Source organism: Corylus avellana, chromosome 3 (assembly GCF_965113065.1).
Source record: "Corylus avellana chromosome 3, dhCorAvel1.hap1.2, whole genome shotgun sequence".
In the NCBI taxonomy this organism is placed as follows: Eukaryota; Viridiplantae; Streptophyta; class Magnoliopsida; order Fagales; family Betulaceae; genus Corylus; species Corylus avellana.
The window spans coordinates 8701827-8715676 of NC_142492.1; the positions used below are offsets into that span (position 1 = coordinate 8701827).

Here is a 13850-nt window from a genome sequence, read left to right on the forward strand (position 1 = left end):
TACAAACTGTTTGAGTTTAACGTGGAAAACTAACGGAGGGGTCCTAAATGAGAGCAAATCAAAGTTTAAGGGTCCGAAGTGAGAGTTTTGAAAGTTCAGGGGGTCAAAGTGAAGTTTCCTCTAAATTATATTTATTTATGTGCTTTTGTATTTATATAAGTCAATGTTCCTAATTTATTAAAAAAAAAAAAGTCTGTCCCCTACACCAGAAATCCTGGTTCCGCCCCTGCCTATAGGGGGTGGCCGAACCACCCCCATAGGCCCATGGGGGTAGTTTGGCCACCTCCAACTTGTAAAATGGGGGTGGCCGAACCACCCCCAAGAGCTTTGGGAGTGGCTCGCTGCCATTGGGCCTGGAGTGGTTCGAGTACCAAATGAAAATATATATATATATACCACTCCCAAGGGGCCACCCGAGACCGGCCCATTACCAATAACTTCTTGAGCTTGAGGTACTCATGAAGCTCCTTTCATATATACCAACCCAAAAAGGAAGGGACCGAGGGGTAAGGGTAAGAGAAAAAATCCCTATTACACAGGATTTTTTTCTTTTTCCAAAACCTCTTAACTTTTTGAAATAATCTTTGGGTGTATCCCATCTCTTGGCCTTGAGGTACTCATGAATTTAGGAGGTCAAAAGATACGTGTGCATAAAATAAATTTTAGGACTTTTTAGACGACTTTAGTTGCCATTAAATTTAGGAGGTTAAAAGATACATGCGCATAAAAGAAGAAGAAGAAGAAGAAGAAGAAGAAGATGATGAAAAAGAAACAAAATCCAAACAACATAAAAACAATTATGCAAGGGAGAAAGAGAGAATTTTGCCCTAATAAGTGCATCTTGTAGCAAAAATAATCATTTCGTCACAAAGTGAATGTTGTGCCCATAATGTAAACATTGTTATTGTATAACGTAAAACTTGCACAAGGACAAAACCAAGATTCTTTTACTTTGGCTAAGTCTATGCCCTATCTTAAGATCATATCTCTTGATATATAAGATATCCACTCGGTCAGGCCAAGGTCGAGAGTGCGGGCCTAAAGCCCACAGTTTGAGTCAGGATGATCGAGCCCAAACCAAAAGCTCCTATCGGACTATAGAAGCTAGCGTCCCAACGCAACAATTACATAATGAACACAGGAGAGTAAGGCACAGAGAATATTTTCAACAGAAACTTAGCCCAAGCCCAATACACTTCCCTGCCCGAGATTAATCAAGGTAGCGGTTGGGCCAAAATCATCGCCCAACAGTTTTTCCTTTGTGTTTCTCTTCCACAACCACCATTAACATAACACAGAAACTCATCCCAAGCCCAATACACTTCCCTGCCCGAGATTAATCAAGGTAGCGGTTGGGCCAAAATCATCGCCCAACAGTTTTTCCTTTGTGTTTCTCTTCCACAACCACCATTAACATAACACAGAGAAGCAAGAAGCAAAATACCTCGTAATCTGAATGCTGGCACACAAGCTGACAACCTGTTTGAACAATTGCCTAACTATCAACCAGGCAAAGCAAATCCATGCACACATCCTTATAAACGGTCTAATCCACTTGGAGCCTCTGTTAGTGCGCCAAATTACCCTATCAAATTCCAGTTACTCTAGAAGTGTTGCTCAATATCTAAGACTAATCCTTTACCAATCGCAAATCCCAGATGGGTTCTCGTGGGGTTGCACAATTCGGTTCCTTTCCCAGCATGGTCAATTCAAAGAAGCTTTTTTGGTTTATGTTCAAATGCAGAGACTGGGACTGTGTCCCTCCACGTTTGCTGTGTCCTCTGCTCTAAGGGCATGTGCTAGGATTGTAGATAAGATGGGTGGAGTTTCAGTACATGGTCAGGTTCATAAGTATGGATACTGTCGCTGTGTTTTCGTGCAAACATCCCTTGTGGATTTGTATTCGAAACTGGGTGATATGCTGACCGCACAGAAGGTGTTTGATGAGATGGGGGAGAAGAATGTGGTTTCGTGGAATTCTATCTTATCTGGGTATTTGAAATCTGGGGATTTAGCGGAGGCTCAGAGGGTGTTTGATAAGATTCCAAGAAAAGATGTTGTATCTTGGAATTCAATGGTTTCGGGGTATGCGAGAGTAGGAAATATGGACCAGGCATGCTCTTTGTTTCAACAGATGCCGGAGAAAAACTCGGCTTCTTGGAACTCAATGATTAGTGGGTATGTTGATTGTGGGTGTATAGAATCAGCTAGAAGCATCTTTGATTTAATGCCTCAAAGAAATAATGTTTCTTGGATGACAATGATTGCGGGGTACTCCAAACTTGGGGATGTTGAGTCTGCTCGTAAGCTCTTTGATCAGATGGATGAAAAAGATCTGCTCTCATTTAATGCTATAGTAGCTTGTTATGCTCAAAATAGCCAACCTAAGGAGGCCATTGAGCTGTTCAACCAGATGCTTTCGCCCGATGTAAATATTCAGCCAGATGGGATGACTTTGGCTAGTGTTATATCTGCTTGTTCACAGCTAGGAGATTTCAAATTTGGGTTTTGGATTGAGTCATATATTAATAGATTTGGCATTGAAATGGACGATCATCTGGCCACTGCTTTAGTCGACTTGTATGCGAAGTGTGGAAGCATTGATAAAGCAAAGGAGCTGTTTCATGGCTTAAGGAAAAAGGATGTAATTGCTTATTCTGCAATGATCTTGGGATGTGGGATAAATGGTAAGGTAGACGATGCGATCAAGTTGTTTGAAGGGATGGTAAATGCTCATATTTGCCCTAATTTAGTCACGTACACTGGGCTGCTAACTGCATATAACCATGCTGGTTTGGTTGAAGAAGGCTACCAATGCTTTAACTCCATGAAGGACCATGGAGTTATGCCTTCTGCTGATCATTATGGAATTATGGTTGATCTTTTAGGCAGGGCGGGACGATTGGAAGAAGCACATGAGCTAATAAGGAGCATGCCAATGCAGCCTCATGCTGGGGTTTGGGGAGCTTTGCTTCTTGCTTGCAGATTGCATCAAAATGTTGAGCTTGGGGAGATAGCTGCTCAGCATTGCTTTGAGCTGGAGCCAGATACAACCGGTTATTGTTCTCTTCTTGCCAACATTTATGCTTCAGTTGAGAGATGGGATGATGTGAAGAGACTGAGAAAGGTTGTGGGGGAGAAGGGATTCACTAAGATGCCTGGGTGTAGTTGGATGGAATCTATTTGACTCTTCATAATTAATTGGAAAATCAGGCATATACTGCATGCTTAGATATCAAAAAACTGTATAATTCTGGCTTTTGATATATCTTCCTTATCCACCTTGATGAACCTACTGTTGGAAATTTCTCTTCAATATGTTTGAAATGAATGCTTCTCCATTGACCATTCTCAGCTGGAAAACGCAATTCATAACTTGTTGGATTAGTTTGAGTTCTGGAGGGTTTTCAAATGATGACCACCAAGGAGTCTCCTTTCGAAATAAAAGCCATGAGCCGAGAGAAAGGGCTAGCTGGGCAAAGAGGACAGCAAGGCCTTGCTAGTTGCCAATATTGGGATCACAGGAAAAATTAAGGAGAGAGATTAACTTATTGTTGATTAACCAGTAAGTACCTTTGTTATTGTATCAACTTGGCCGAATTTAGGGAGATAAAATTGATTTTTTTTAATACAATGTGGACTTTTCCATCTGTAAACTTTGGAACCTTCAGAAGGAGATGGCCCTGTTATGGAGGATGTTTTCTGGGACCAAAGGCAAAGATTCCATGCCTCAAGTTTTAAGAAAGGGATCAGATTCGAATATATAAAAGGTGATTGAGGCTATAACACTATAAAAAGGTGATTACTTTATCATGAGTCTTTTTCATAAAATAAAGCTATTAATTAAATTTACTTAAAGCAAAAATAAAATAAAATCAAGAACAACTTTTTATGTCAATGCTGATTAAAAATGTAATTATTAATCAGCCCAACCTTTTATCACTTTGATGTGGAGATTGATAAACTCTCATAAGTTTGTTCTCTTTTTTTCTTCAAACACACTCCAAAATGAGATATTTTTCACAATTTTTGTTTAAAAATTCGTTTTTGGCCTACAAATCGCAAGGCCAAACGTACTCTAAATATATTTGTACGTTAAAAACTATAGTAAGGCAAAGTCAGGTGAATTGGAAACACAAATTAATACTTCATCCTATAGTCACACAACCCGACCCACTCAAATTTGGTACATTGACCATTGATAAATATTTGTTTAATATGAAGCCATTAGACTTTACTAACATAAGGCTTTGTTTGATAACACTTTTTTTTTTTCTTTTTATATTTTCAAAACAGAAACATTACTAAACAATTTAAAATGCAAATCATGTATAATTACTTTTACTTTTATATAGCATCATAGCACTTTTTTAAAATTAAAAAAAATATATATTATTTTTTTTTTAAAAAAAAAACACTATCTAAGGTTTACTTTATCAAGTCGTAGATAAGACCTTTGCTAATTAAGCAATTTATTTTAACTCTTCTAAGAGGTCTTTAGTGGCCACAATGAACTGGCCGGTTGGGGGTCTATCCTTCTTGAAGAACAATATAATAAATTTGATAAGTGATGCAATCAATCTCTTGAATCTCTCTATTCATTATTTTAAAAAATATAATAATATAAATGATTTCATTTGCTAAGTAAGGATTATCTTGAGCAAAGCTAATTTTAGGGATGGCAACAGCAATAATTATGAATCAGTTTTGCTTGTTTTCTAATCCATTATCCTTCTCTCCCAAATATTTTAACAAACCCATACAATATAGAAATTATTACAAATTATTTAAATAACACATCACAAGTAGGATGCATTTCACATACGAGCTACATAAAGTTTGTATTACACGAATTAGTCCTAATACTTTCAAGTTCACTTGTAATTTTGCAATTGTAGAAGTAGAGTTTTCTACAAAATCAAATCAATTTTCATTCAAATTGAGTCCGAAGAAACTTATTCAATTCAGTTTATCAAATTAACATATGTCCTTAGAATACGTGATTCCCACATGATCTAAGAACAAGTGTCACATGATTTAAGAACATATGTCAGTTTAGGAGACTGAGTGTGAATAATTTTTGAAATAAAACTTTATCCTTAGCAAAAAAACTAATTAACTCAATATGGTGTCTCTTAGTTTGTGTTTGGGATTGTTGAGACTATGCAATTTAGTGAAAAATAGAAGGAAAATAAAGAGAAAACAAAACATAAAAAATTTACGTGATTCAGCAGTGTACCCATGTCCACGGGACTGAGTGGTTAATTTCACTATGTTAAAAAAAGGATTACAATATATGAGTAATTCTATTATTTACATTAATTGATATGACATGTTTTAAGTGATTTTTTTTTTTTTTTTAAATTGTTACCATAAAAACTTAAAAAGTTACCCACCGACTAATGATGAATTGATGTAATTGAGGCAAAATTTCAATTATTTAATTTAAAATTAATAAATAAATAAAAAACGACAAAATTGGAGACCAATAGGCAATAATGTTAAAGAGCAGTGACGTTAACTTTAAAAGACCACCAACTACCACTTCTCATGTCTTCAACTACCCGTTTTCCCTTCCAAGTTCCACATTGAAATCCCACGAAGCATAAGAAGAAACCCTCGCAGCCTCCCTCTCCTTTTGCTTTCCAAATAAGTTTCCCATTATAGATACTTTTATATGCCTGAGAGAAGTCTGAGGCGCCGAGCTCCGGCGACGGGTTCCCGGAGGAGCAGGCCACCGAACCCGTCTCCGTCTCCGCGGAGGAGGAGCCCGCCGCCCCGGAGATCGGCCAAGCAGGCTTCGAAGCCCATTAAGATTTTGAAGCGCAGCTCTTCGGAGCCGATGCTTTTGGGTAGTAGTGTCGGTATTAGCAACAGCATCAGCGACGACGATCTGAGTCTGCGGTCGGAGGGCGGTGGCAGCGGGGTTCTTTTTAGGCCTCAGACATGCACGGACGTGTTTGCTTCGTCGCCTTCGCTGTTGGGTTTCTCTCCTTCGAGCCAAGAGGTTAGAGTGCAAAAAATTTATACATAAGAAAAAAAGATTGGATTTTTTTCGTTTTTCTATTCTTTTGACTTGTAGATAGCGATGGGATTTGAAATTTTTTTTTTGTTTTTCTGAGCAAAGACCGGGAAAAGGGATTTGATTGGTTTGATGGATGAGTTTGTCAAAAAAATAAAAAAATAAATCTTTGACACCAAAACAGATTACTTGAGATTTCTGAGATTCAAGAACATAATGGTGCCTATTGATGTTTGCTGTGATTTGTATAGCAAACAATGAAAAGTATGCTAAATCCAAATGAGAAATTAGGACTTGTGTTCTTCTTTTTTTCCCTAATTGAGATCTCTCTTCTTTGCTTGTTCTCTACTTGGGTTGCTTCCTCTGCCTGCCTTTCTAATGAGATTGACTTAGTTATGAAAAGAAAAAAATTAGTACTTGTGTAATCCATTAATAAATCCTCCCTTTGGTTAATTTGGATATTGAGTTGTATGAACCATTAATAGATTCCCCTTTTGGTTTGTCCATTGGGTTGTATATAATCCATAAAAGACTTGAGTTTTTTCAACGGTCAATTTATTTTCTCTTTCTCATGTAAATTTTGGAATTAAATCTAGATCATTGCTGCCGGAGATCTCCTGTAGTTTTTCTTACAGCAGCTAAGCCAAATCCAAGAGCAAGAACCGCAATTGACTTCTTTTGTTGGTTTTCCTTTAGTGCCGAGTTTTGCTCATTGAACATAATCCAAACTTGCTGCTTTTGCTTATGTCAAATAAGAATTAGACCTGTCATTTGGTGTTTCCCGTCCGGCCGTGCTTTCTAATTTAGGCATTGTCAGTTTGTTTTTGTACCCAGACTATAAATTTTAGAACTGCAGACATTGTGCATGTCTAAAATAGTCTAAAGATTGTGGAATGCAGGGATACAAGAAAGATGCAAAGGTGGTGGTTAATGTGACTGTTGAAGGAAGTCCGGGACCAGTCCGGACCATGGTTAAATTGGGGGCTAGTGTGGAGGATACCATTAAGCTTGTTGTAGACAGATATAGCGAAGAAGGGCGGACTCCTAAGCTTGGCAAGGATGTAGCACCCTCATTTGAGTTGCATCACTCCTATTTCAGCCTTCAAAGTAAGTAAAATTTGAGATTAATTTAATTTTAGTTGTTCATCTTAGTTGCATTTTCACAATGTTATGGTTCAAATCTGATTACTTAGTGTATAGATAGAAAAACATGGATCCATGGAAAGAACTGATTACTTGTGTAAGATCCAGTTACTTTTTTTTTCCTTTTGTGCACTCAACCACCAAAGGTGTGTTTGTTTTAGAAAATCGACCAAGTTGCTGATCCTGTTTTCTTATAGAAAGAAAATGTCCTATTCTGAAGTTTTTCCTTTTTCCTTCAAAGAACTGATTACTTGTGTAAGATCCAAGTACATTTTTCCTTCTGTGCACTCAACCATCAAAGGTGTGTTTGTTTTAGAAATTTGACCAAGTTGCTGACCCTGTTTTCTTATAGAAAGAAAATGTCCTATAGATGTTCTGAAGTTTTTCCTTTTTCCTTCAAAGTATTACTTTCTTTATTTATCAGATAGTTGCTGGATTCTTTTTTTGTAGATTCTCTCAAACATAGAAAGTTGTTGATTATGAACAAGGGGGCTACTTGTAGTTGAGCCTTCAAATTAAGAATACAGGTTGATTAAGAAAAAAAATTCCCATGGGGAGTGATTTAAAACAACCACATCATACATATGAATACTTTTTCAGAAACTACAATTTGGCTTTGGAGACAGTAATAGCTAGACTAGATCTGTATATTTTCAATACATGGCCTGTTCTAAGAAGCTACTTGCCCTAAAATGACCAGAAAACAATGCCAGCAGCTTGTTTTCAATCAATATTTGGTTGTCATATTAATTCCTGCAGCCTAATCACCCTCCACAAGGGTACATTTATGTGTCCTTTTGCGCATATGCTAAACTCTTTTTTTTTTTTTTTTTTTGATTGAATAGGTTTGGATAAGTCAGAATTAATTGGGGATGTTGGTAGCAGAAACTTTTATCTTCGAAAGAGTGGTAGCAGTCGTAGTAGTGGTGGAGGTTCTCCTTACGCTTCAGAAATCGTTCCGGCAAGAGATAGCTCTCCGCCACCCATTCCACCCCCGGCATTTTTACTCCCAGCGTTCATCGCCCGAAAGATCAGTAAAATTGTTAGAAGAACCCGTAGGCTTTGGAAACTCATAATCTGCAGTCAATGAGGATGACCAAACCCCATATCCATTGTTTGAGTAACACAACTTATTATTTATGTTGCTCTCAACAACAGACGATTTTTGTGTCTGATTTGTTCACCCTTTTCCTAAATGGAAATTCCCCCATTTGGTTTCTCAATCATTTTCTATGTAAATTGCTGTAAATATACCCCAATTGAAAGTTCAAATCACAAAATGAATATTCAATTGTTCAACATTGGATTCTTCTCTTTGAGATGCAATATAGATTTTCACATACAAGTTGGATGCTATTTGTTTAGAATTTCTCTATGAGCTTGTCATCTCCTCATTCTCCTGTCTTCTACTATAAGTAATACAAGTAAAAAGATCTATTCTTTGATAAGAAAAAGAAAAAGGTGTAAAAAAAAAAAAAAAATTGGGTCTCAAACAATGATTCTATTGATGATAATGGAAGAGAATTCTTGATTCTGTTCTCCACTGTAATGACAGGAAACAAAGGGATCGATCAAATTGGCAATTTGTTTTTGTATGTTTTGGAGGAATAACTTTATACTAAAAGCAACAACCAAGTAGAAACAATTCACAGTTTCACATGATGTCAAGTTGCATATACCATTTAAATCTGCAAATTAATTCTATTGGATTTTTGTATTTGGTACTTTAGGCATTAATGAAAAAACTTAGTAAATCCATCCAACATTATCTTGTCTAGATATTGGGTGCCTCACTATGTACTGTTCACTTCGCCAGATGTCCACAGCCAGGAAAACAGAAAATTAAGTTGACGGAGAATGTTCAACAGAATATTTTTTCTTGAGGGGGGATTCGAACTAGTGACTTCCGCTTTAAGGGGTGCCTTTTATTATCTATTGATTTACCCCTTAGAGACAAAAGCCTTGGAGTGTTAAATAAAGAAACAAGAAAGGTACGGTTGAACCACTCCCAAAAGTCGTTGACTGAGTGGTTAATGTTATTGGCATAGCAAATAACATGCGGGATCCGAGATGTCTAGACAGTCTAGGACTTGCTTGAGCGCCTCGAGCGTCAGGATCCGCTCAATCATTTCCTCTCTGAATTCAACATGAAATTTCAAGAGATTGGAATCCCATTCCCTTTTTAACTTTCTGGTGTTGGTCGGCAAAACTTACAAATGAGCACCACCGTCCTAATGAAATGTCAAAGAATTGTTGTCACTAACAACACAAGTCAAATAATTTTGTTCATGTTTTTCACCAACACGGCAACACTTGCGGGAAAAGAAAGCAATATATGGAGGTTCCATTCAAAGTTATTCTTTTCTTCCCATGCGGGTGAACGTCTTTATTTTATGTTACTATGGAAGAGGCCGCAGATGTCTTTAGTGCAAAAAAGGACCACCACCTTCGATTATACAGAGTAATGCTATTTTTCAAGTTCATTCACGTTACCTTAAGTCAATAGTACATATGAAATAAGCGTAAAAAATAGCATTATTCTTGATTATAATAAAATTGAATAAACTATTTCTTCTATATTGTTATTATTAAATAACTTATTTTGTTCTACTTTTCTTAACTTTTAATGGAAATTGTTATAAAACCACGTAATGCCCAATAAAAAGAAGACACGTGTCTTGATCATTCAGTCAATTAGCTTACATCAAATACATATCATGCATGCGGGAGGCACATATCACTTTTCACTATTAAAAAGTTAACAAAAAATAAAATAAAAAATGAAGAGAGTTATTTGATAATAGTCTGAACCTTAAGTTGTGATATGATATGCCATGACATGTTCATCTAAATCTTTCCAAAAAGATAAGGACATATATAGAGGAGGATCATGAAACCTGTACGGCTGTACCTGTGTGTGATGTTCCAAATGTTGGTGACACCGTATCCCAATATCTTTTTGCCAAATTTGGAGGACCAAGAAAACCTTATTACATTTTTTTTTTTTTTAAATATACTTTTTTGTGATGCGATTGAAAATTACACTTTCTATTTTCAAAATCGCAATATTAAATGCACTTAAATTAAATATAAAATTTTAATCAAGTATGACGTGACAGCGTGAGAATGTTAAATTTAAACTTTAATAAATAATAAATTGATAAAAATAAAAAATAATAATAATGTATCATGGATCATTGAGGGCTCACCTCTCAAGTCTCATACGTAATAATAGTGGCTGAGCCAAGGAGCGGCGCGTGTAGTGAGTAGTCATTTGCCATAAAGTGAAATCTATTGAACGTCGTTTTCCTTTAAGACAACAAAGCAGTGATTCTTTTGGCAGAAATACCACGCGCCGCGAAACCCACCACCTGACATCCATGTCTGATACCGATTTCCAGTGAAGGTCGTGTCCTCTAGGGGTGCCTTTTTCTTCCCTCTCACCTCATGCATCCCTGCCATCTTCATGAATCATTGAATATACCCAGGGAGATTCTTTTTCATTGTTTTCTTCCATATAAATTTTGAATAATTTTGTATTTTATATTTTACTATGTCAACCCTTTTATTATCTTTAGACAAGATGATAAATATTGTGTTGCCGTTTGTAAGGAAAAGTTTCAAGTTTTGAGCTAATTTTTGGGGTTGAGAGTTGTTCAAGATCACCAACACTGATATCAGAGCACAAGTTCAACCAACAAGTCTCGCCCAACAATTAACAGGAGAAAGGAGTTGTCTCTGCTCCGACCCATAACCCGATGTAAGAAGAGGAAATTGTTGGGGTTATCCAGTAGAATGAGCAGATCATGATCACTTTATAAGCGTGAGGAAAAGCCTCATTTCAGCTTTTGAGATTAAGAAAGGCCCAAGACCACGCAACATATTGATATGACAAAATTATGGATTGAAATCTCCTATAATTCTCTTTAGATTTGAGATTCTCAAATTTATAAATCTTAGTCATTCATCTCATCTAAGCTTCTAAAATAAGCCATGCATTTTTCAGAATTTAATGAGGAAACTACCTTATTAAATTTTTGTCACTTTAGTAGCTTACTTATTAAATTCTGAAATATGCATGGCTTATTTTAGACAGTTAAATAAGATAAACGACTGAGATTTATGAATTTAAAAATCTCAAATTTTAAAAAAATTCTAGGAGCTCAATCCCAAAATTATCACCATTTTTAATTTCTTGTTTTAGCATTTATGGTTAATATATAATTATTAAAGAGTCTATTTATTATCTAATTAACTTGTCATTTGCAGCATTAATTGCATTCTCTATCCTCATTTGTTGTTAGGAGTCAAAACTAAGGTTTTTTTTTTTTTTTTTTTTTTTTTTTGAGTCAAAACTAAGTTGAATGCATTAATTGCATTCTCTACCCTCATTTGTTGTTAGGAGTCAAAAGACTCAAAACTAAGTTGAATGTAAGTTTAGGTTTAGTTGATTAAGTTGAAGCTCAATTTGTTGTTTAAAGTTAAGTTGAAGAACTGAAGTTCTTCCACAAGCCAACTAATAGTCAATCGAACTCGATCTCAAACGAAATTCAAGATTTAAGATCCGAGAGCCTTGGTGTAAGACCATTTGATGCAGCGTAGGATTGTGGTGAACAAGAAAAACAGCAAGTAGAAGGGATAAATATTCCTAAGATTGTGAGACTATCACAATAATCTAAGAAATCTTGTTAAAAACTATAGATTCTATCTATCTATGGTCTAAGGAAAAACACAAAGAAACTCAACTCTGAGTAATTCTTATTAAACAAACTCAATAATAATCATAAACTGAATTTTGAAGAGAAAGAGTGTCACGCTTATTGTGGGGTGCTGCCATGTCTTGATCTTGAGGAACGGAGAATGAAACGAGTTGACAGGGCACCCAAAAGACTAGGAGTGTCAACCCGGTCCGGTTTCCCGGTTTTTGGCCAAAACCGGAACTAGAACCGGGGTACCCCGGTTCTCGGTTTTGGAAAACCAGAACCGGAACCCGGACCCCGGTTAACCGGGGTCCTGGTTCTCGGCCGGTTCCGGTTTTACCCGGTCCGGTAACCGGTTTTTGAAAAAAAATAGTGTTTGGGGCTTATTTTAGGTATAGGGCCTAAAATAAGCCTATTATTTTTTTCATAAGTTAGCTCATTTAAAAAAAAAAAGCTATTAATCTTTTTGTCTAAATTAAATAGGCTTTATTGTGATTGTTCCAAATAATTAAAAAATAAACCTAAAAAATCCTAAAAAAATCAATGTTTTTGCCTATATGAGCCTTAGAAATAAAAAATCAAATTTTTTAAAATACCCTAAAAATCATTTTAAATTAGATACATAAAGAAAACATTAAAACAATAAAAAGTAAAAACAAATATGTAAACAAACCAACAACAATTCAAAACCCAAAAAAATAAAAAATAAAACAAGTATTTAAATAATCTACCAATCAAAAGAAATACACTCACAATAAAAATAGTTCACAAACATATTACAAAGAATATATATATATATATATTATTTAATAAAATAAGACCCGGTTCCGGTTTTCCCGGTTTTTACCGGGTGCCAAAAACCGGGACCGGAACCGGGGTCCCGGTTTTTTTTTTTTTTTCGGCAACCGGAACCGGAACCGGTCCCCGGTTTCCCGATTTCCCGGTCCCGATTCCGGTTTCCCGGTTATTTTTGACACCCCTACGAAAGACCGTGGAAAAGACAGTCTGAATTCGAGGGCGAATTCTCTCCAACCTCGGGAGGATGATGTAGATTGGAATTAAAGGCTTATCTTATCTTATCTTTTAGTCTTTTATTAGGTTTTTTTGTTAATTGTTTATTCTATTTTATCTTTCAGTCTTTATTTGAATTAGGTTTATTTGTTAGTCTTTTATTTGGTTTAGTTGTCTTTCATAGACTTCTAAATTAACTTTATTTCATTGTTATCTTAGGACTAGAAGTTTTGGGCTATAAATATACGCTTATAGTCTTTAACAATTAAGTTTATGATTATTATTGAGTTTTGTTAAATAAGAATAAGTTGAGTTTCTTGTTGTTTTTCCTTAAAGCATAGATAGTCTCTATTGTTTAAGAAGATTTCTTTGATTCTTGTGATAGTCTCACAATCTTAGAAATATTTACCCCTTGCAGTTTTCTTGTTCACCACAATCCTACGCTGCATCAGTTGGTATCAACTAAACTAAATAAAAGACTAACAAATAAACATAATTCAAATAAAGACTGAAAGATAAAATAGAATAAACAACTAACAAAAAAATCTAATAAAAGACTAAAAGAGAAGATAAGATAAAATAAGTCTTTAATTCCAATCTGCATCACCATTTGAAGTCAATTTGAAGAGAGCTATTGTACAATGGCCATCGAGAAGTTTTAATACTCATGATTATTTTTATAAATTATCACTCTATGCGAACTATTTCGCATCTTTCAAATATAAAACCGAACCGAGTGTTACAACTTTATCCAAATCGAAGTCTCATGATAACATGCCATCAAATAGTATCTCATTGGGACATTTGGGAAGCTCCCTCTCTCTTTCGGTTGTTTTGTTTCTTTCTTGCAAGAGAAGGGATCTAATATGTCTCTTTTTACTTTCATTATTTCTCTCTTGTTTGGTAATACTTAATAAAGGTTTAAATCAAGCAATAATAATAATAATAAGTTTTTCTCAGATATATTTCTGTAA

The 13850-nt window shown here is 35.6% G+C and overlaps 2 protein-coding genes across 2 annotated transcripts; both read left to right on the top strand.

The window, feature by feature from the left end:
* Window positions 1-1390: 1390 nt before the first annotated feature.
* LOC132175713 (Tetratricopeptide repeat (TPR)-like superfamily protein) lies at window positions 1391-3746 on the top strand. Its single transcript, XM_059587735.2, has 2 exons — window positions 1391-3565; window positions 3672-3746. Exon 1 carries the CDS (start codon window positions 1457-1459, stop codon window positions 3185-3187), a length of 1731 nt encoding a protein of 576 aa, XP_059443718.2. The 5' UTR covers window positions 1391-1456; the 3' UTR covers window positions 3188-3565; window positions 3672-3746.
* A 1857-nt stretch (window positions 3747-5603) lies between these two features.
* Window positions 5604-8521, top strand: LOC132175507 (PPR containing protein). The gene is made up of 3 exons (XM_059587480.2): window positions 5604-6007; window positions 6922-7129; window positions 8011-8521. The coding sequence occupies exons 1-3, from the start codon at window positions 5678-5680 to the stop codon at window positions 8253-8255; spliced, it is 783 nt and encodes a 260-aa protein (XP_059443463.2). The 5' UTR covers window positions 5604-5677; the 3' UTR covers window positions 8256-8521.
* Window positions 8522-13850: the final 5329 nt, after the last annotated feature.

Coding starts and splice junctions, on each gene's coding strand:
- LOC132175507 (XM_059587480.2), top strand. CDS start 5,678: ATGCCTGAGAGAAGTCTGAGGCGCCGAGCTCCGGCGACGGGTTCCCGG. Junction 6,008..6,921: donor TCTCTCCTTCGAGCCAAGAG/GTTAGAGTGCAA, acceptor TGTGGAATGCAG/GGATACAAGAAAGATGCAAA. Junction 7,130..8,010: donor CTCCTATTTCAGCCTTCAAA/GTAAGTAAAATT, acceptor TTGATTGAATAG/GTTTGGATAAGTCAGAATTA.
- LOC132175713 (XM_059587735.2), top strand. CDS start 1,457: ATGCTGGCACACAAGCTGACAACCTGTTTGAACAATTGCCTAACTATC.